The sequence below is a fragment of the Paroedura picta genome, chromosome 12, assembly GCF_049243985.1.
Source record: "Paroedura picta isolate Pp20150507F chromosome 12, Ppicta_v3.0, whole genome shotgun sequence".
Taxonomy (NCBI): domain Eukaryota; kingdom Metazoa; phylum Chordata; class Lepidosauria; order Squamata; family Gekkonidae; genus Paroedura; species Paroedura picta.
Genome location: NC_135380.1, coordinates 41,022,126 through 41,044,962, shown reverse-complemented (window position 1 = coordinate 41,044,962; position 22,837 = coordinate 41,022,126). Strand labels below are relative to the sequence as shown.

General features: G+C 47.6%; 1 protein-coding gene across 4 annotated transcripts in view; it reads left to right on the top strand.

Annotated features, from left to right (window-relative positions):
- COL27A1 (collagen type XXVII alpha 1 chain) overlaps positions 1–22,837 on the top strand; it is a 356,512-nt gene that overhangs the window by 111,501 nt on the left and 222,174 nt on the right. For all 4 annotated transcript variants that reach the window (XM_077305314.1, XM_077305312.1, XM_077305313.1 and 1 more), the window contains 2 exons: positions 5,235–5,288; positions 7,714–7,758. In XM_077305314.1, the coding sequence (XP_077161429.1) occupies positions 5,235–5,288; positions 7,714–7,758 (99 nt within the window). The remainder of the gene's footprint in view (positions 1–5,234; positions 5,289–7,713; positions 7,759–22,837) is intronic.

The following is a 22,837-nucleotide window of genomic DNA, read 5'->3' as shown; positions in this document are numbered from 1 at the left end:
CCCTAAAGCCAGCATTCTCATGCGTCTGGCAACGAAAATCTAGGGGTGCCTTAAAGACTACTACTGTTTATTTCTGCCCGAGGTTTTGTGACTTAGCTTTGTGGTGTATTGGTTAAGAGCAGAGGACTCTAATCTGGAGAACTGGGCTTGATTCCCCACTTCTCTGCATGCAGCCAGCTGGGTGACCTTGGGACAGTCACAGTTCTGTTAGAGCCGTCTCAGCCCCACCTACTTCACAGGGTATCTGTTATGGGGAGACAAAGGGAAAGGTGTTTATAAGCTGCTTTGGGACTCCTACAGGTAGTGAAAAGTGGAGGTATTAAAAAAACAGCGCTTCTTCTTATGAAAGCCCATCTTTACCACTGGCTCTTAAATAAAGTTGAAAGAGCCATCTGGGTGGTGCTGTCCGGGTCTACACTCTGCTGTCCAGGTCTGTCCAGCCCTCAGAATCCACAGGCATACACAGGCAGCGGGCCAATCCGGAAGCGCCCAGCAAAGCTGGCCGACTCCGGATTGGGATGTCCCCTAGAGCAGGGGTAGTCAACCTGTGGTCCTCCAGATGTCCATGGACTACAATTCCCATGAGCCCCAGGGGCTCATGGGAATTGTAGTCCGTGGACATCTGGAGGACCACAGGTTGACTTGACTACCCCTGCCCTAGAGCACCCCTAGAATGCCCCTAGAGCGCCCGCCTCCCCGGCGGCCCAATCCGATGCTGACGTCACCTCCAGTACATTCCCCTCCCTTAGCCCACTCTACCTGCCACTGCCCGCTAGCACCCATTGCATTCCTGAATGCAATGGGCTTTTCGGCTAGTCTACAAATAAAAGTTGGTATTTGTTAAAGTGGATTAGTCTATTGTAGCAAAATAAAACAAATTTGTTTTATTTTGCTGCAATAGACTAATCTCTTTGCAATGTGAATGCTCACTGGCGATACAGCATAACTCCAGTCTCTCTCCAGATTTGGCTGGGAATTAACACAATTTGCTCCCCATGTTTCTCTGGCTCCTTGCTTTATGGACTAGCTGCGCTTACACGGCCATTGTTATGGTTTGCTTCACCAGACCATGTGCACTAGGTAGGAACAGAAGAGACGATGCTAATACCGTTGCAGGTGAGCACCAAGGAGCAGAGGCGTGAGTGGTTTTGTGAAGCTCTACAGACCTCTGGCCTTCTCCACAACTTAGAGGCTTTCTCCTTCACCGGTCCTCCCCCTACCTAAGGCAGTAGAAGAACAGGGGGTTATGGGATATCATTGCTCAAGTAGGGCAATCCATACTAACAAGAGTTTGGGACCAACAGCTGTTCCAGCAAGGAAAATAAGTGCCAGGTGGGTGGGCAGTGGGAATAGTGAAATTTAGTACCAGGGGAGTGGGTGGTAGTGGAACAAACTGGGATTATGGTTTGGGAGCCGCACTCTACAGTTATCCTGAAGCGTAACGTACTGGTTCTCCAGAACAGCTGTGTCTGCTTAGTCAGTGTCACAGCATCTCCTGGATTTGTTCCAGGATCCCTGAAGTCTAAAGCCGAGACCTAGTCTGGTATGCTAACTGGGCTCTGGCCAGGACAGAAGGGACTTCGGAGTATACAGTATTATTATTATTGGTAGGAAGTAGGATGTGTTTTGGATTGGCCAGGCCCATCTGGAAGCGCCTCTGCTGGCACCATTCCTGCCAGGGGGGGGGGGGCGGGGTGTGTGTGAACGATTTGCATATTGTCTTTGCCCTGCAAGCCAATGACTGCACAGCATATAACTAATTTATAGGATCTGATGATATGGTGATGGGCTAGCTGATTTTAAAAGGGGTTAGATTGACAGCTGTTAGTCATTCTTCCAAAATGCACCCTCCCACACCCCCTCCGGCTTCAGAAGCAATTTGTCTCTGAATCTGAGTTGCCTGCAGGGCGGTTTGGGCAAGAACTGTCACTTCCCCGCTCCTCCGCAAGCGGCCAGAAGGGTGACCTTGAGCTAGTCACAGTTCTCTTAGAGCTGTTCTCCCATAGCAGTTCTCACAGAGCTCTCTCAGCCCCACCTACCTCACAGGGCGTCTGTTGTCGGGAGAGGTAGGGAAAGGTGTTAGTAAGCTGCTTTGGACGCCTTTGGATAGTGAAAAGCAGGGTATAATTTTTTTCTCTCCTCTTCTCAGTATATTGCCTGTCTGCCGTTCTTAATCATGACAATAGACTAGAACCTCTATACCAGGGGTAGTCAAATTGCGGCCCTCCAGATGTCCATGGACTACAATTCCCAGGAGCCCCTGCCAACGTTTGCTGGCAGGGGCTCATGGGAATTGTAGTCCATGGACATCTGGAGGGCCGCAGTTTGACTACCCCTGCTCCATACTAAAAGGCAGTCTACCACTAACTACTAGTTTCTGCTATACGAATGACAGGCGAAAGCTGTGGACGGCCTGCCTGTCGCTTTCTTGAAAGCATCTGTTCGGCTGCTTTGGGAAACAGGATGCTGAGCCAGCTGGACCTTGGCTCTGATCCAGCGGGGCTCTTCTCCTGTCCTTTCGGCCAGTCCTGGTGAGCTCTTGGGACTGATTTTTTACATTCCTCTTCGAGGCGACAAGCCTGCGTCTTGCAGCCACGTGCAGAAGGGACTATTTGGCTCTCGTCTAGTCGGGGTTTTCCACCGAGAAGCATGGCTGCCCCCCCCCCCTTCTGAAAGACGCAGCTCTCCCATTAGCCGCCCCCTCTCTCCAATTGCAGCTCTTAATTATTACGATGCTTGGCACCCATAAAGACGCCTCCTTCTCTGGGCTGTTCTCCTCTCTAAACGCTACCAGCTGGCTCCCATCAACAGGAAAATTGCAAGCGATAAACAAAAGTTGACCCCGTAGGCCATTTTCATTCTTTTAGGAGGGAAGGAGGTGGGGAGGGGGGGGGGAAGGGACGATCATCCGTTTAATATCCTGTAACGACGGGCTGCTCTAGAGCAAGCCTGTCCTCCTGATCCCGCTTCTGCCTCGCGTGGAAAAACTAAGCACGTTTCGGCACATAATGAACAGGAAATACATGGCTGTTTCTAAAGCAGTTTCTGGAAGGAGACAAGCCGGGGCGGGAGACGTGCCCAGAAGCCAGGGGGCAGACTGTGATCTCTCAGCAGTGACCTAAGGGCACTTTGTATTTGCTCAGAAGCACTCTTGTCCTTCTTCCCTTTCACAATTTCCGGACAATTTCACCCCTGACTGTGAAGAGTTTTTCAGAGTGGAATTGTATGGTGTCAAGCTCCAAAGGAAGCTATTGGAGATGCTGAGTGGTTCAGGTGAAGTTGATACGAGCCAGAAGTCAAGTTAAAGTGACTCTCTAGGACTGGTGGGGGGGGGCAACCTGTGGCTCGCCAGAGGTCCAGGGACTACAATAACCTAATTGTAGTCCTTGGACCTCTGGAAAGCCAAAATTTGGTGACTTCTGTTCTAGGATCCATTGCATTCCTCTGTTCTTGGATCCATTGCATTAATAGCTATTGATAGACCTTTAAGCAGTTGCTTTGCCCCCTTTTTACAGCCCTCTAAGCTAGTAAGTATCATCACAACTTGTGTCAGTGAACTCCCCAATTCTTCATTCTTCAGTGTACTTATTTTCTGCCTGCCTTGTATCTGTAGGCCAGGGGTTGCCAAACTGTGGTTTTCCAGATGTCCATGGATTACAATTCCCATAAGGCCCTGACAGCTGCTGGCATGGGCTCATGGTAATTGTAGTCTATGGACCTCTGGAGAGCCACAGTTTAGCCACCTCTGCTTTAGGATCCATTGTGTTCCTGCCTACTTTGGAGGAAGACAAGGCAACGCTGTGACAATCCATTACCCACTAGGGCTATAAAGTTTTGAGTCCAAGGACCCCTTCATGACCAACAAAGTATTATTCAAGGTATAAGCCTTCATGTGCACACTCACTTCTTCAGATACATATCTGTAGACTTGTGTGTGCACTAGGGTTTTCCAGCTTATTCAGTGTTGCCAGCGAGAATGGGGGGAGCGCTCTGGGAGTGAGGAGGAGCACTGCGACGTCTTAACATGACCTGGGAGTGACGTTGGAGACATTGGGGCGTGGGCCGCTCTGGCTTTTGGGCAAAACTCTGTGGTAGAATTTGCTTCAAACCATAGAGTTTTGCCTCCAAACCAGAGTGTTTCTCACCCTCTCCAACGATCCTGGTGTGCTGACGTTGCTTTTGGGTGGCCAAACTGGGGCTCTTCAGATGCCCATGGACTACCGTTACCACAAGCCCCTGGCAGCTGGTAATTGTAGCCCGTGGTTATCTGGAGAGCCACAATTTGGCCAGCATGTCAGCACATGGTGAGGAACTCTGCTTGAAACAGTAGACATATAAACAGAAAGAAATTCCAAGCTGGCGATGGCATCGCCAGCTTGGAATTTCTTTATGTTTATTCATCTTCGGCTGACAGGTCGTCTCTGCTTGAACCAGTAGACCTGGCAACCCTAGCATTCACACGAAAGCTTATGTCTTGAATAAAACTTTGTTGGTCCTAAAAAGAACCATTGGATTCAAACTACGTTCCGCTGCTTCAGACCAACACAGCTACACACTTAAATGTATCTCAGAACACTGAAGGGGTCACAGGCAGAACAGTGTAAGAACTGAGACTGTGGTAGGGGGATGAGGAAACAGAGTTGGGGGAAGAACCAGGGATAAGGCCAAAAGGTTTGTAGATTTTGAAGGTTTCCTGATGGAAAAGGCTTTGAAGAAGGCTCATATAGATTCTACAAGGATTGCTGGCCCCACTGGAAGCATCTGGCTGGCTAGTGTATAAAACAGGATAAAAAAATAGATGGACCGTTTCACAGACCTGGCAGAGCTTGCCTTACCTGGGAGAAAGGGCTTGGCTCCGAAAAGTCCTTGGAGATACATGCTGTGATGTATTGTCACCGGTACCCGCCTAACTGAACTTTGCTAACCTGGCTCCTAGCTCCGTTTCTCTCAGGTGCGCTTGGAAACCAGCCCAGGGGAGGCCCCGGCTGGCTGGCGACTTCCTTCCCCGGAGTCCTCACGATCCCTGGTGTGAGGGTATGTGCCCTTGGACTACATCGTGGAAGCCAGCACCATGCAGTCCATGGGCATATACACTTGCCTCAAGGTTTATTTCATCTCGGCTGCCCTGGATCCCAGCGTTGGAGGACGTGCCACTTGTTTCTGAGGGACGGGACTTGGCCCTTTGCAGAGGCAAGGAAGTGCTTTTAACTGCTTGTTTCCTTTCCCCCTCACAGGGGTACATTGGTCCACCAGGATTGTTTGGGTTGCCAGGTGCCGACGGAGAACGAGTGAGTATTTCTGGAGGGGAAAGCCACCACTGTTGCCTTTGGGGTTTTGTTCGTCCTCTTGCGTGGTGTTTTCCTGGCTTTTCTATCTTTGTGGAGTCACGCTCTTCCTCTCCTTCATGTTCCTGCCGTTTTTTGACATTGTCTTTGCCTGTGGACCTCGGAGCACACTGTCTGCTGCTCTCCATTTCCTGTCTTTTCTCTGTTATGGAAAGAGAGAGCAAGCCTTTTGCAAATCCCTTCTGAATGCCAGGTCACAGGCTCTCTCACTTCCCCTCATTTCAGACCCTTCCTCTCTCCCGCTGCTAAGAGTCTGGCGTATTCATTCCCTGTAGCATCACTGCATCTGATTTGCTAGATCTGAGTCCAGTAGCACCTTGGAGAAACAAGATTTTGGGGACAGGTTTTCAGGAGCCAAAGCACCCTTCTTCAGATTGCCATTCTATCCCTCCATTGACTGTCTCTGACAAAGGGCGCTTTGACTCTCAAAAGCCTCCAAACCGTGTCGACCTCTCAGGCCAGCAAAGCTATTCTCTGAAAAGGCATCTGGTTTGTCCATTTTTGGGGATTGGTCTAATTTCATTTTGTGCCCCTTTTTCAATCTCCGTGCCCTTCCCTGGGGTCTCATTAAATTCTTAAACACTGGTCATGATCAGTGGCATTGAAGGAAGCTTTACAGGCAGAATCTTGTGGGTTCAGTACGTCCCCTTGCAATGTGAGAGGCATCCAAAGGTGCTTGTTTTCCTGTATGTTCAGCTCACAAACATGCTGCAAAGAACTGTGATCTGCCTCAGCTCCCCACATTGTGATCCTGTGGTGAAAAGGACACTTGTACCCACTTAATGCATGGTAGCCACAATGTGTATGCTGCAAAAGCACATGGTAAGTGCATGGCTGGCCTGTGGGAAGCCAAGCCCCATAGGCATGCTTAGCTTCTTCCTGCATTTCAAGCTGTATCTCTTCCCTTATCAGAGATTGTTCTGGTTAAGTCTGCTTCTGAACATCAGTTTTCTGAGAAAAAGAAGCAGGGAAAGCCAGGAGGCCTTCCCTGCCGCCTGATTGGCTTCCAGGAAGCCTCTGGCTGGCCACCCTAGGATATTGGATGCTGGACTGAAAGGTCCTTTGGTCGAAGGGTGGTGTTATGTTCTAGGAAGTTTGGCATCAATGATACAGAACGTGCCAGGGTGTCATGACTTAGGTCATCTTTGCACATGACGCTGAAGTCCTGCCTTATGATTTCTAAGTCTGTAAAACCGAAGGCGGGAAACACACTCGCTGGAATGTACATTTGTTCTAAAAATTACTCTCCCCGTTTCCTGTTCTGTGCGCAGAAGCGATCCGTTCCAAGCTAAAATGCATGTTTAGCATCTTTTGGGGAGGTGCCCTTAAATGTAGTTTGTGTCTGACAAGATCCTGGTGAAGCCAGGGTCAAACCTGATGAGGTGCTGGAAGATCCAGGATTGGATGTTCCCAGTAATCTGGCAATCTGAACTTTCGGCAGGGTGAGACCTTTACTGGGGTCAGGAGTGCAGCACAGATAGAAGGGGTTTTACCAGCTCTATCTCCATGTGGTTTCACCAGCTGAATCCAATCCTTCACGTTGGCTGTTTAAAGAGGAGAAAAAACAACTCGTCTTTTGCCTGTCTTTTTATACAATAGGCCATCTCTGTGCATAAGTAATGCAAACAGAGAGAGAGAGACAGAGCGAGAGAGACAGAGCGAGAGAGACAGAGCCTCGTCCTCACAAGGCCATGACCAGACCATACCAGGAATACCCAGCCATGAATTTCCCAACCTCTAGTTGGACAGTGAGCAAAAGGTGCTCTTACTAGTGGAATACTCAATGAACTAGCAAAGGGAGATGCAACTGAAAGGAGCACGCTAAAATGAGAGATATGGTCAAGTCTAAACAAGAGGTGATTAAAGTGCAAACCAAGAGCAGCGAGCTAAGAAACAGGACTGGTGAAGAGTCATCCATGGTGTCCTTGGCAAACAAGAGATCTCAGTGAGAAGACAAGAAGACTTGTCTGTAGGCCGGGATGGGAGGAATTTGCTACTGCTTCCCTTGATGCTTGCATCACCAAATAAGAAAAGTAAACAGAAGTTCTCTAGCAAGCGCCTGGGCCTGGCCTTTGCTTGGCTACAGACCAGTAGCTTTATTTATTCTGCCTGCAAAGCTCTGTCCCTACTTCCTGGCCCTGGGTGGATACAAATGGTGGATCTTCCATGGGCAGAACTTAGCTCTCTCTTTCTGCTTCCCGTTCCCCTTGCGGTGGAAGCATTTGATATTTTGGCCCATAACAATCTTGCCATCATCAGATGCTTTCAATGCCCCTTCCTTCCTTTGCTTTGGTTTAGATTTTGTTCTTTCTTTTCAGCCTCCGTCAGATTTTTAATGCTATTCCCTTCTCGTCTCTTTGATTTACAGGGGATCCCCGGAGTTCCTGGGAAGAGGGGCAAGATGGGTAGGCCGGTAAAGTTTTTCTTCGTCTATTATGTAAACTAAAGATGGGACTTTGGGGTGGGGATGGGGATTTGTAGAAGGGGATTTTGATTTGCATGTTTTTGTCTGTGTGTGACTGTATTCTCTCCCCCCCCCCCAGTGTAGGATCACCAGCTCTGGGTTGGGAAATACCTGGAGACTTTGGGGGTGGAGCCAGGAGTGGGCAAGATTTGGGGCAGGGAGGGTCCTCAGTAGAATATAATGTTGTGGAGTCCACCCTCCAAAGCAGCCCATTTTCTCCAGGGGAACTGATCTCTCAAGTCTGGAGATGAGCTATAATTCCAGGGGGTTCCCGGACCATACCTGGGGACTGGCATCCTTACTCTGATGATACTTAGCACCCTAGCCAAGAGCTTTGTTTCCGTAAAATGGTACGTTAACACGAAAGACTTAATCCACTGTCATGGCTCTTAAGAATTCGCAGTCTGCTTGTGAAACTAAAGTTCCCATAGTTTTGGTTTCCGTTTGTGGGAAGTTACGGTGGTTAAATAATTTCAAGTGCAGACATTACCAAAGTGAGGCAAACTGGGCACCTGAGTGCTCTCCAAAAAAAGCACTCGGTTTGTATGAAAAGTTTACTTTTGTGGGTGATCCTTGACATGATGAAGCCATCCTCGAAGTCTCCAGAATTGACACACCCTGGATCAGCCTCAATGTTTGAGAGCTTTCAGCGGCTGGTAAGCCCATTATCCAGCATGCAATGGTTGGTACTGGAACCTCAAGCACAAGTTCTGTGGGCTCAGTCCATCTTTGCAACACTGCACATATATTTGCAACACGTTTTCCGCACATGCAGCTTTAGGAATCATCAAAGAGAAACGTCTCGTTGAATAAATAGGCTATAGTGAGGTAATAGGGCAGGGATAGCCAAACAATGGCTCTCCAGATGCCCATGGACTACAGTTCCCATGAGGCCCTGCTGGCAGGGGCTCATGGGAATTGCAGTCCATGGACATCTGGAGAGCCACAGTTTGGCCACCACTTTAATACGGTTTGCAGCCCAACTCTCCTGATCCTCATTTGGTCTCCCGTTGCTGTGTCCCTGTGTGTAGATCCCATGCCACTCTGTTCTCATGTGAAATCTAGAATCATGCTAGTTGGCGGCCCAAAGGAAATCATGGCAGAGGCAGCTTTTCTGAAATCCCTTTCTCCAAATCTCTTCCTTCAGGGCTGTTAAGCTCCCAGCTGCTTCAGCATGCCCATTTCCTCGTCTCGTTGTATTTTATCGCTTTAATTGTTTCTCAGATCCTTGCCATGTCTCAGAGAGCAGATTTGGTCCCCTTTTGCGAGGAGGGTGGGATCAATTTATGAAGGTGTATTTTACACAACCCTCAGTCAGATCCAGTCATTAGCACAAAAAAAGGAATGAGGTGGAGATTTGGAGACCCAAAGAAGACGACAAAGAAGAGCTTGGTGTAGTGGTTAAGAGAAGACAGCCAGCTTGGTGTAGTGGTTGAGAGCAGCGGCTTCTAATCCGGCAAGCCAGGTTTGATTCCTACCTCACAGTTGTGGGGAGAGGGAGGGAAGGGGCTTTGTAAGCTGCTTTGAGACTCTTTGTAGAAAAAAGCAGGGTATAAAATAAAACTCTGTGCCCCACTTTTGACTAACGGAAGTAGTCTCGAAGTGCTTCACCATCACCTTCTCTTCCTCTCCCTACAACAGACACCCTGAGAAGTAGCTGAGGCGGAGAGAGCAGCAGCTGAATGTGGAGGAGTGGGGAGTCAAACCCAGTTCTTGAGGTCGGAGGTTGCTGCTCTTAACCATGACACCAAACTGGCACAAAAAGAGGTCCGGGCTGTGACTGGGGAGGCAGAGTGGGCAACCCCTCCCCCCACCCCCGGAAGTGAGTGTGGGAGGAGCATTGGTAGTAATGGGCCTTAACCTGGAGCCTCCCCAGCTACCCCACCTCATGAGATGCTGATTCTGGCCCAGAGCAGCCCTCTAGAGCAGTGGCCTACTGGGAAATTTCCCTGTATGTTAACTGGTGAATCTGGCAGGATGCAGTTCCTTGGCTCTGTAGAACAGGGGCAGTCAACCTGTGGTCCTCCAGATGTTCATGGACTACAATTCCCACGAGCCCCTGCCAGCAAATGCTGGCAGGGGCTCATGGGAATTGTAGTCCATGAACATCTGGAGGACCACAGGTTGACTACCCCTGCTGTAGAAGCTCCTGCTTTGCCTGGTCTTCATAGACTGGCCGGTTAATTACTAGCATAATGGGGCGACCTGCTCACACAGAAACTTCTTGGGATGTGGCAACTAGATACGGCTTTGAGATTGTGCCTCTTTTGCCATGCCAGAACACATCTCTGAAGAGTCAACTCGGAAAATTTAGGCGGTTCAGCCTTGATGCAGCTTGGCTCCATGAGGCTTCTGGGGTTGGGCAACATCCCAAGTGCATTAATGCTATACCTCCTCCATGACATAAGCTGTTTTTCTTTATGTATTATGAAAATGGTCAGCCATGCGTGCTACCCAATAATGTTAGAATGCGTTTGTCCAGTATTTGACCTGTGTTCTCATCCCTGGTCAGGCTTGTGTTCTTATGAGTTTGTTTATGCTGTACATGTAAATCACTTTTTGGACTGTCTGATTGCCGTTCTACTCAGAATCTCTGGGAACCTTAGCTCTGTAAAGACGCTGGCCTTTCTTTAGTAGGGATGTTGTTGTGATAAAGAATCTGATTTGAAACTTGAATATGAAATGTAGAGATGCGGTTTTGTGCTGCGCACTTTTTTTGTTTAGGCAGAACTAACATTATTCTGAACTTGCCCATAGGTTAGATACAGGCCAGCAGTATAACAAGTGTTGGAGGGGTGGCAACCGAGTGGGCTTCTCTTCTTAAACGTGGTGGAAACGTGAAAAAGTTTATAAGCTTTGGGCAAAAGTTTATACCATTGTGTAGTTAATGTGGGGTTTTATATTTTCAAGTGAAGACTATATTTTACTATTCTCTGTATTAATAACTTACATTGTCTTTATTCTATATTTCTATCTTTATGAAAATAAAAAATATATTTAAAAAAAAGATACAGGCCAGCAAAGGTGGCTTTTCAAGCTGTTGGTGTGAAATTCAGGCAGGACTTAGAGGATCGTTCTGCTTCCTTTCTGTGCTGCTGAGGAAGAGGTGAGAGATGTTATTCCTTTGGGAAGTGAAGGGCAACTTCTGAGGTGCAGTGTAGAATTCTTTTAAAGCAACACAGTCTTCATTTTTTTGTGGTTATGGTATTCCTTATGGGGTAGATTCTTTTTGGATTAGTTCTTCTCTTACCTGGGGTATTCCCTGTAACTCCCCTTTTATCCACCCCACTGTCACTTGAACCCTTCTTAAGAATAAATTTAATAGTTTTGGATATCAAGAATAAATTTAATCACTTTGGACAGCAAGCTCTTGACTCCCAAAAGTTTGTGTTGAAATAAACTTTGTGAATCTTTAAGATGCCCATTGGCTGGACTTCAGTTTGGAAATGAAGAAGGGGGGCTGCACAGAGCAAAAAAGTTACAAAAAGGGACCAAAAGGGTCTTTTGTGTACTAAAAAGGGAGCTAAGGAGTGAAAAGTTACTCTATCAGTAGAAATTGAAAGCATGGAGAATCTTCAACAGTTTTTTTTTAATAAAGACACAAATATCAAAAATTAGCTCCCTTTTTGGCCCACAGTGGTCCCTTTTTGTAACATGTGGACTTCATTTTAGGCATCTGCATGTGTTCTGGCCCATCAGTGGCTGTTATCCAAAATGACTAAGTGGCACTACCTTTCCCAGAAGCAATGTACCCCGATATTCTAGATGCTGGGAAGAAACAACAGAAGGGAGGGGTATTGATTTCTGCATTGCTGCTTATGGATCTGTTGGTTGACCACTGAGGGAGGCTGGACTAGATGTCCTTCCTTCCTTTCTTGCTTCCTTGCTTCCTTCCAAGTTGTGGCAGACTTGCAGTGACCTCCTAGGATTTTCAAGGTGAGAGATGTGCAAATTGCCACTCCTGTCTCTGCCTAGCAACTGTGGACTTCCTTAGTGTCCTTCGGGTTTGGTGCAGTGGTTAGGAGCAGCAGCCTCTAATCTGGAGAACCGGGTTTGATTCTTCATTTCTCCCTATGCAGCCAGCTGGGTTACCATGGGCCAGTCACAGTTCTCTCAGGGCTCTCTGCATCTCCTCTTCCTCACATGGTATCTGTTGTGGGGAGAGGGATGGATGGCAGTTGCAAGCCACTTTGAGACACATGTAGCCAGCTTGGGCTGACCTTGGGCCAGACACAGCTCTCTTACTCTCAGCCGCACCTGCCCCACAAGGTGTCTGTTGTGGGGAAAGGAAGGGTAGGTGATCGTAAGCTGCTCTGAGACTCCTTCAGATCGTAAAATGGGGCGAGGAAAAAAAAAACAGCTGTTCTTCCTCTTCCACCCAAGTACTAAGAAGGGCTCACCCTGCTGTGGTTCCCAGATCTGATGAGGTCAGTCTAGCCTGGACCATGCCCTCCAGATGTCCATGGACTGCAATTCCCATGAGCCCCTGCCAGCATTCGCTGGCAGGGGCTCATGGGAATTGTAGTCCATGGACCTCTGGAGGGCCGCGGTTTGACTACCCCTGATCCAGAGGCAGGGCAGAGCCTGCAGGGCTGTTCTTATGCCCAAATGACTAATTGCGTCAAGCAAATGAATCCTTGGTGAGGCATGAAGAGGCAAAATGGGGCACTGGAGCAGTAGTGTCTCCTGCCTGTGATGTCATTTCCAGACAATACCCAGAAGCCATGATGATACCTCCAGGAAGTGCTGGGGGGGGGGGGGGGTTGTCCAATTTAAAATCTTTTAATGTTTAAATTCTCCACCCCCCTCCCACTAATCCGCATGGTGGTAGAGAACAGGAATTTGGGGGTGGGGGACACCCCACCCTGGGCAGGGGCTTGCCAGCCCTCCGAGCTGTGCTCACTTCAGCATGGGGCACAGCGTAGTTGTATTGCTAGAGCTTGGCTTAGGAACTCAGTCTTCCTTTTCACCCCATAAATCTCTTTGCGGCTTTCTGGTGCTCACGAAGCGGCTTCCCTTGCAAAACGCCTCCCGTCAAAAAATGCGTCCCCTTCTTCCCTCTGTGTTCGCCCCCGCCCCCGCCCCATGCGCACACTGTAACCCGGTGCTCGAGATACTTGCTCTTTCTTGGATTCCCCCGTGCCAATTTCCTTTTGGTCTCTCTCTCCATCGATGACACATGAGCGCAACGGCCAATTCCCCATGTGCTTAATATTCTATAAAATAAATGAAAGGCTGGAAGGAGAGTCAGGAAAATGACCGCGTTGGCCAGGGTTACTGTCCGCTGGTTACATCACAGGCATCCAGAGGACATTATTGTAAAGGATCTGCAGAAACAGTCAGAGTTGGATAAGCTAAACAAGGCAACAGTTGTTAGGTATGGGGTCTGGTTAGGGTTTCTGATGTGGTTCGTGTACAGTGGGCCTGTAAGCTCAATGTTTTCCAGCTGTTCTCTTGGCGTTTGCAATCTTCCATTCAGAAACCTCTCCACCCCCCCCACCCCCCGTATTTTTTCCCGCCTTAGAATAGCAATCATTTTTGTTTATACAAGAAGACTTTCCCCCCTCTCTAGGGAGCTGTGGGATTCTCTCTTGCAAATACGTCTTGCCAGGGCCGGCTGGACATGGACCCCTCTGCCGCTGTTCTCTTCTTTCCCCCATCCCAGTCGTGGCTACACGCCCTCCACAATTGTGGCTCTGTTTCTCCCCCCCCCCCAACAATTGCAGACTCCGCCCCTTGCAATATGACTATGCTGTGGGGACTCTCTTACTCTCCTTCTATTCCGTCAGAGCTGGCCTGTCTGAGAGTCCCTGACATGCTGCAGAAACCTCTGGGCTGATTAGGAGGCCTAGAGGAGGCGGCAGAGTCCGATTCTCTTCCTCTCTGTCTCCAGGAACTTCTCCCACTGGGAAACCGGGAGTCTGATCCAGTAATTTCAGCTGGGGGGTGGGAATCTCTGCAAAGCCATGGGCATCAGCAAGTGCCCAAACATGCCAGTCTTTAATGCTAGGCCTACTTCCCAATTAATCTAGGATTTTCTTTTGTGTTTACTAACCATTTTTAAATTTCTGTTTATTTTTTTAAAATTCATCTCAAATTTCTCTAATCTTATTCAGTTCTCCAGCACCCTGTCTCTGCAAGCAATTAAAAGCCTTTGTGGTTTGCTTGAAGTCTCAGACTAGGTGGTGGGAAACTTAGGTTCAGATCCTGTTTTAGGCTTAAGGCAGGGATTCCCAACCGGGGCTCCCTGGAATCCTGGGGCTCCGTGAGAGCTCTCTGGGGCTCCCTGGTCTTCCCCCTATATTTTACCACCCTTTTGGCCTGGTTCCGGTGCTTCTTGAACCCTGAAAAATATTTCAGGGTCTTCTCCATGGTCAGTAGGTTGAAAAAGCTGCTTTAGGCTCATTGGGTAGGGTTACTGTTTTCCTCTTTATGGTGGGAGCCTTCCAGGTAACTGTGGCCATTGTCTGCTGGTGCTCACCTGGGAGTGTTATGCATGGCAGTAAACCTCACAAAAAGTCTGCCCCAACATAAGTCTTTAAAAAGAAATTCTTCATGTGACACCATTTTCGCCGCGGTGAACCCACCATAGTATTTTGGATTCTGCATAGCACTTCCCCATCATAGTGGTGGCTATCTTTTCCGCACAGTATTTAAAACTAGCTTTTATAACGGTACCAAGTACACCTGTTTTCACATGCATAAACATTACTGTGATTTTGGTCTCCTCACCTGTGCCACCATGCACCAATGGGTGTAAGGACAGCCTCTAGTCCCTCATCTAACAATGGGAGCTTTAGACACCCCTTGTTCAGTGTAGACCCTCCTACCTCTGCTATGGCAACATTACATCAGAAGAAATTAATTTATTCATTCATTCGGAGGCATTTAAATCCACTCTCTATGAGGGGCTACATACCTCTGAGGGGGAAGGGTTATAGTGTGCCCCCACAGAAGTTTCTTGTTGTGGTCTTCATGTCCATGAACTATAATTCCCATAAGGCCTTGCCAGCAGCATGTGCTTTAGTGGCGGTCAGGTGTCATTGCAGCTGACCATAGCCTGTGAATGATTGTCTAGCACAACGGAGGAAGTGCCCTTCTGTCATGTCTTGCAAATGCATAATCATATGCAGAAAAAACCAACACAGTATCAGAGCACATGCATAAATGTGACGGTTTTTATAAATGTCCATTTAAATATGGCCCAACTTTGTTGAAAACCTTTATGTGCATAATAGCCCCAGGTCGACAGGTGGAAACTGGTTGGCCAAAAGAGGGGGGGGGCAAGGTGCAATCATTGTCCCCGCATGATAACCCAACTTCCAGCATAACCTGGATGCAACAGTGTTGTGCAGGAGACAGTGATGTAGAACTTAGCACAAAACAGAGTTGTATCATCATGCAGAGATGACAATCGGGACCCTCCCCTCATTACGTTCCCATGTCTAGCAACCCTGGGAACCTTAGAGGTTGAACAGCAGTTTGTATACCCAGGTTGGGTTATTTTGTTCCCTCTTTTGTTGTATGCCTGACAACCTTATTATTAGGGGACTTTGGACCACGCACACATTGTCAGCCAAATGTATCTCACAGGGTTGTTTCGAGTATAGAATGGAGGAGAGAAGAATCAATAAGGGCAGCTTGGACAAAGGGCAGGATAAAATTTTGATATGTTAAGGTAGGCTTTCTTAACCAGGGTTTTGTAAAATGATGGGATTTAATTAATGTTAACCTATTTTTAAAGATTTGTTAAACAATTTTTGGGTGATATAACCTGCTTCTTCCCAAATGGCCAGTGATGGACTCCGGGTGGGTATGTCTACAGCTATACTTCCCAATCATATCCTGCACAATCTTTCCACTTCTGGAGTTTCTCAAAGCCTGAAGAATGTTTCAGGGGTTTCTTGAGAGTACAAATGTTGAAAAAGGCTGCATTAAGCATTGTGCATTGTGTTTAAACTTACTATGGAAACCTAAACATTATTTCCCTCAGCATTTATACATAACTAGGGGCAAAGCCCATTGCATTCAGGAATACAACAGGTGCTAGATGGGGTGGGGTGGGGTGAGAGAACTCTATGGATGGCTTCTCCTTCCCCCCAGAACCTGGATAGGCTGCAGGGAACTCACCGGCAGGTGCAGCTCTCATGCAGCAGGGATCAGCAGTCTCCAAGCATCGGAGGGAAGTGTAAGGAGGAGGGGGTGGTCAGGGGTGGGTGATGGAAGGCGATTGGCTGGCTGCTGGACAGACTGGCAAGCTGGTTGGAGGAGGAGGCACTCAGGGGCGGGACAGCTGCCCTGAGTGGGTGTTAAGTGCTGAGTGGCACTTAAGCCATGAGACCAGCTCCTCCTTTAAGGCCTTACCAGAAATGTAAGTGGAACAGACGTTCAGAGAGCTTTGTTCGTACAGTTGTATTGCTCTTTGTGTTATACGCTGTAAATCATGCTGGGTAGCTATGTTAGGAAAAGCAGTCTATAAACCTTTAGAGAAGTAAACACTTGCACACTGTCTTGAGTCCTTCTGACAACAGGGTAAAGTTGAGGATCAATACTATGATCCTCTGTACCTTTCTCCCATTCTGGACTGATTGCGAGAAGTCTGACTGATCATTATATTAGGCTGCTACAGTGAGCAGATTTGCCTTTTAAGGACTTAAGTCTTTGTTTTTCCTGCTTCTATTTTTTGTTGAATTTAATTGTTTTATCAAATTGTTGTAAACCGCCCTGACATGGCTATGCCAAGAGGGGCGGTCATAGAAATCAATTTGTCATCAATAAAATAAATAGGACAGATGGATAACTGAGAGAACAGCTTGACAAAGGCCGTCAAGCAACATCATGCCAGGATTTGAACTGACATCTTCCTGGAGCATTGTTCATGATCCTGAACTACAAAGTGTGTGTGTGTGTGTGTGTGTGTGTGGGGGGGGGGATTTCCTGAACAATTGCTTTTGTTGCATATTAAAATGAGAATTCCAAAGAGAGCAACAATATCAGGGTTTCTTAGCAAGGATCTACTTGGCTTCTGTGCGAACTGGGTTTATTTCCACGTAGGAAGGAAATCTTCAGGATTAGCAAGGCCTGTTGTGACTTTGATTTAGTATGAGAACTTAAACAAAGGAAAATCTCTGTGTAAGAGAGAGAGAGAGGGATTTAGGAACTGGAAAAGGTGGTTTCTACTATTATCTGCTTTGAGAATCTTGGCTCTGCTCCCACTAAGCTGAGATTCCACATCTTCTATGGAGAAAGCAGCTCCAAACGTCATTCGCAAGATTTAGGGTGGGGATTAGTAGGATTTCTGCAGCTGAAAAGGATGGTGAGTGTTAGAACTAGCAGAGGGCCTTTCCCTTGGCTTCCTTGCTCAACCAGGCCAGGTTTCAACACCATCATGGCGGCCCTTTTGCCATTCTGTCCAAGAAGAAGTGGAGACCCTTACCATCAGCTTTCCTGGCCCAGTCCATCTTTGGTCTTTCCTCTCTATGACACAATCACTGTCTTTCCAGAAAAGAAAGCAGGTGGATGTGGTGGGGTAGGGTGGGGATGGTCCTTTCCATTGGTTTGCCTCGCCTAATTGCCCTAGAACTTCTCTGTCTTAATCTTTGATTTGTAGCTCAGCACAAGGAGTGGGAGATGGAGAGCAGTGCCCTTGTGACTGGTCTGCCTTGGCCGGCTGCCTCTCACTTCTCTCTTCGTGACTGGCTTTGCAAAAGGGGAACAGGGAGATAAGCAGCGGCTGGACAGGTATTTATCCTGGATGCTTTAGGCCGATCCCACAGTGAGCAGGGGGTTGGACTAGATGGCCTCTGTGACCTATTCCAAGGTTCTAGTATTCTTATTCTGGATGCTTGAGGCTGATCCTGCGTAGAGCAGGGGGTTGAATTAGATGGCCTGTGTGGACTCTTCCGACTCTGGGATTCTAGGATTCTTATCCTGGATGCTTTAGGCTGCTCTTGCATTGAGGAGGAAGGTGACTAGATGGCCTCTGTGGCTCCTTCCACCTCTATGATTCTATAAGCCCATGGTCCAGTGAGCTCACATACAACCTGTGTATTGTGTACACTTGAAAGTTCTTTGATTGTGTGCTGAGTAATTCTTACGTTACAATCAGCAGTGTGTGGTACAAACAACACCTTCATCCAGGCTTCACTTGCATGCATGGGCTCTTTCTTACCGAAAGGTGAATACATGTGCATGCATGTCGTATGTCTGTTTGGTTACATACAACAGGGCTGTCACAAAACCTCTTCCCTTGCCTTGCTTTCACCCCTGTGTGCCCTGCTTGTCTTGTGCTGTCTGCCTTGAGTTTTTATGTTTTGAAGCTGTTTCTTTTCTTGATTTTATAAATGAGAAAATGCTACCAAGGGATGCTAAGTTGTTCCATTGCAGCCAAAACAACCGTGAGTCTCATAGCTCTATAAAGCAGCAACAAGCTGGTTGTGTCTTTTGTGGGTGCAAGCTTGCTTTGTCAGCCGCCTAAAGAGTTATTGTCTGTTGGCAGATGTATATATGCAAACCAGAGGAGGGTGGGGAGGCTATGACCGAACGAGGCCAGAAACAATGCTTGGGACTGACTATTGCCCAAATTAAAATGAGATCTGGACAAAAGAATGAATCACCCAGTTAGAGCAGGCCAGTGCCAGCTAGCCATCAGTTAGACTATATAAATCTTTAAATGGGGGTAGTTATGCTTTGTATTCAGCTAACCACTCCCAGTGTATTTTGGGCCCAAGTATGATGGTCCTGAAACTGCACAAAGATTCCATTGTGGCATCTTCCTTAATAACAAGGATGCTGTGGAAGATTCACCCTGCAGGTCTTGAACAGCAAACAGGTCCTAGATTAGATTTATAAGAACCAATTCTTCTTCTTCTTCTTCTTCTTCTTCTTCTTCTTCTTCTTCTTCTTCTTCTTCTTCTTCTTCTTCTTCTTCTTCTTCTCCTCCTCCTCCTTCTCCTCCTCCTCCTCCTTCTCCTCCTCCTCCTCCTCCTCCTCCTCCTCCTCCTCCTCCTCCTTCTCCTTCTCCTTCTCCTTCTCCTTCTCCTTCTCCTTCTCCTTCTTCTTCTTCTTCTTCTTCTTCTTCTTCTTCTTCTTCTTCTTCTTCTTCGTTTTATTTCTCTGTCTCCCCTTCTTCTGCCCTGTTAGAGCTGTCTAAGGGAAAAACAATTCAAAAAGATTAAAAATAAGCCTTTTAAAACAGTACCCTATATACTCATGTATAAGCCCAGTTTTTTCACACTGAAAAAGCCCTCCTCAGCTTATACACGGGTATATACGGTAATTGAAATAAAAGTCTGCTGCAGCCAGCCAATCGTTGCATTGCCTTTTGCAAATGTGTACTGCAAGCTGAGCTTGTTCTGGCAGCTTGTAGGACATCAACGGTTTGACTGTGGGACTCTGATCTTTTTCTCCTTTTTCCCTTCAATGACAAAAGGAATGGCAATGCTGGATGGGAGAGCCTGTGATGATGGAGCATTTCCCACCCTCGGCTTATATGCAGTCAATAAGTTTGCCCAGATTTTGTGGTAAAATTAGGTGCCTTGGCTTATATGCGAGTATATAGTGTATGTATATAAAGCAGATGGTTTTAAACCAACAAGACCAACAGAAAAATCTTCCTCGGCTGGCGGAAGACATGCTGTAGGAAGACAGATAAATCTGCTGGGGAAGGAATTCCATAATGTTGGTATCATGAAAGAAAGGGCCCTAGATCAGGTTCCTTAAGGTGGGCCAGTTTTTGAAGCAAGACATGAAGATAGATGACTGGCTGCTTTAAATAAAAGATGGGTTGTCGGGGCAGCCTTTCCATCGCAGTAGAAAAACACAAGAGTTAAGGAGCACCTGAAAGGCTAACAAAATTTGGGGCAGAAGAGGAACGTTTGAGTCACAAAAGCTCCTAGCTGGCCACAAACGTTGTTAGTCTAAGGTGCTCCTAGACTCTTGTGCTCTTCTACTGATTTTTTAAGTTACTTTCAACCAGTGCTCAAGAGCACTTTGAGCACGGAGAAGAAACGGAAGAGTCCATGTCTGTGTATCAATAGAAACACTTCACATAGGATTTCTGGCATTGTTGGCTAAAGGTTGATTACTACCAATGATCCTGTTACATGCCAAAATGGTTGCCCTTGCGGTTATATAGCCAAGAGAGAAGTCCAGAGCTTCAGAGGACTTCTGAGCTTCAAGCTTCTACTATCTGGTGCAGGGATTCCTGACCACAGTTCCAGGGAATGCTGAGGTTACGTGAGAGCTCCCCATGGGTTACGCGGCCTTTCCCAGAAGTTTGGATGGCTGTTGACATCACTAGATGTCACTGGAGCCCACTTCTACAGGCCTACTTTATTTCTCCACAATGGAAAAATGGTTAATGATTGATAGGCTGGCTCCCAAATCTTACTTCTGTCCCCTATTCTCTGAAAGAGCATGTCATCACTTCCGGGGTCCCTCAAAGCCCAAAAAATATTTCAGGGGTTCCTCCACAGTCAAAAGTTTGGAATTCCTTGGAATTCCCTGGTGGTCCAAGTACTAATGAAGGTCCACCCTGCTCGGCTTATGAGATCTTCTGAGATTGAGCTCGCCTGGTCTAGACCTGAGAAAAGGTTTCAACAGCTGAGCTTCAGCACCATCAGATGAGGAGTTCCCATGGACAGTTCCCTGCTACCAGCTAGTCCATAGTTCCTAGTAGCTGCTACTGAAGGATATTTCTGGGCTTTCTTACATTTGCTCAGGAAAGCCACACCCCTTCCTGTTGAGTTAAGCTCAACCTCTTCCTGCAAAGGATAACCGTAATTCCTCTCTTGAAGAAAGCAGTGCTTTCCTTTTCTTTCTGGGCCCCGCTGTTCTCTTGTTCCTGCAGAGTACATTTTAGGTCCAGCTTCTTCAGCAGGATAGTTTTAGAGAGGAGCAAACCAACTATGTCATTGGAAGGGAAGATATTACAGCTAAGGCTCACTTACTTTGGACACATGTCATCAAACTCGCTAGAAAAATCATGAATACACGGCATGGTCAGCGGGAAAAGGAAACGTGGTTGCAAAGGATCCGCTGGCTCGACATGATCAAAGCCAATACAGGGATGACCATGAACCAATTAAAAGAAGCAGTCAGAGACAGGGACACATGGGGAAGACTTTCCTATAGAATCGCTGAGGGTCGGACACGACTGAACGGATAACATCATCATCATCTTCTTCAGCTTCTGGAGAGCCAGTGTGGAGTAGTGGCTAAGAGCAGTGAACTCTATCTGGGGAACTGGGCTTGATTCCCCACTCCTCCACATGCAGCCAGCTGTGTTCTTGGGCTAGTCACAGTTCTCTGTTCTTGCAGCGGAGGTTAATTTTGATTGGCTTATCCTGCTGCTGTTTTTGCATTGTTTCTGGTTCTGTATTTTTAAGGGTTCACTGTTTCATTTTATTGGGAACTCGATGGCTTTAACCTGTGACCCGCTGTGAGCCAGCTGCCAGAGAGTGGCAGGAAATAAATCAGTCAGTCAGTCAATCAATCAGTATGCCTTTCCAGGAGCCCTTTATGCTTGCTGATGCCCGGGATATACTTGTAGAGCTTCTGATCCCAGGTTTCCCTTGGGATTTCCCCTCCTCTGCTTTGTATATCCTGTAGCCACACAGAAGGAAATGGTGAGATTTTGAAGGGATGCACAATTCACATGTGGAGAAGGATGATTTTAGAACAATTAGTTGACTATCACCTCAGATGCTCTGTGATCATCTGTTCAGCCCCAGTTTAACTATCAAGGGCCAAACTGGATGATATGCATCAAACGAGTTAGGTCGGAGGTGCCCAACCTGACGGGGAGTCATAGAATCGTAGAGTTGGAAGGGACCTCCAGGGTCATCTAGTCCAACCCCCTGCAGAATGTATTAAATGAACAATGACTTGCCCACCCACAGTGACCCCAATTCCATGCCCAGATGATGCCCCCCACCCCTAAAAGCAGAGTCCCTGAAGAGTCTGGCTTGGAAGAAATTTGCCTTCCAATCCTAAAGTGGCGATTGGCATTTCCCTTGGCATGCAAGAAAGCACCACAAGAGCCAAGCACTGACACAATCCCTTTGGCCACACAATCTCACTCACACCTAACTCAGGAGAAGTAACATTCCAAAGCACTTCTGAGACTGGGTTTGGCTCAGGAGTGTGGCAGGGGGGAAGGAGTTTCAGCCTTCTCTTTTGCACCATTTTGCCCAATAAACAGCCATAGAGGGGCTTTCTGCTCTGCTGGGGGGCTCTGGATCCTGCAGCCAGGATGTGTGGAGATCCACAGTGGGGCGAACAGCCCCCCTGAAGCTGTTTCAGCTCAGTAAAATGGCATGGGAGGGAAGGTTTCCTGCTCCCAAGCTGAATTGAGCTCTGGAGTATTTGGGCATGTTACATGTGGGATAAGAGCCTCTTGTGGCGCAGAGTGGTAAGGCAGCCGTCTGAAAGCTTTGCCCATGAGGCTGGGAGTTCAATCCCAGCAGCCGGCTCAAGGTTGACTCAGCCTTCCATCCTTCCGAGGTCGGTATAATGAGTACCCAGCTTGCTGGGGGGGGGGGGTAAACAGTCAGGGGGTAAACAGTCATGACTGGGGAAGGCACTGGCAAACCACCCCGTATTGAGTCTGCCATGAAAACGCTAGAGGGCGTCACCCCAAGGGTCAGACATGACTTGGTGCTTGCACAGGGGATACCTTTACCTTTACCTTTTTACATGTGGGATCCTTGACCCGATTCTCTAGTTAAAAGCCTGGCAGTTAAATCAGTGGAGGAAAGAGAGGCACAGCATCGGTCTTGTAAAGTGAAGATTCTGCACTTGTTCCCTAGCAAATATCAGCAAAAAATCCCATGCAGTTTGAAGTTTATTATTACTGTTTTAGCCATAGGCCAGCCTTTCTCAATGTTTTTACTGTTGAGAAACCCCTGAAACATTCTTCAGGTTTCAAGAAACCTCAGAAGTGTCACAATCGTGCAGAATATGTTTGGGAAGCAGAGCTGGGTAGATGCCCTCCCCAGGACCCTTTCCCTTCCCGCCCCCTCCAGAC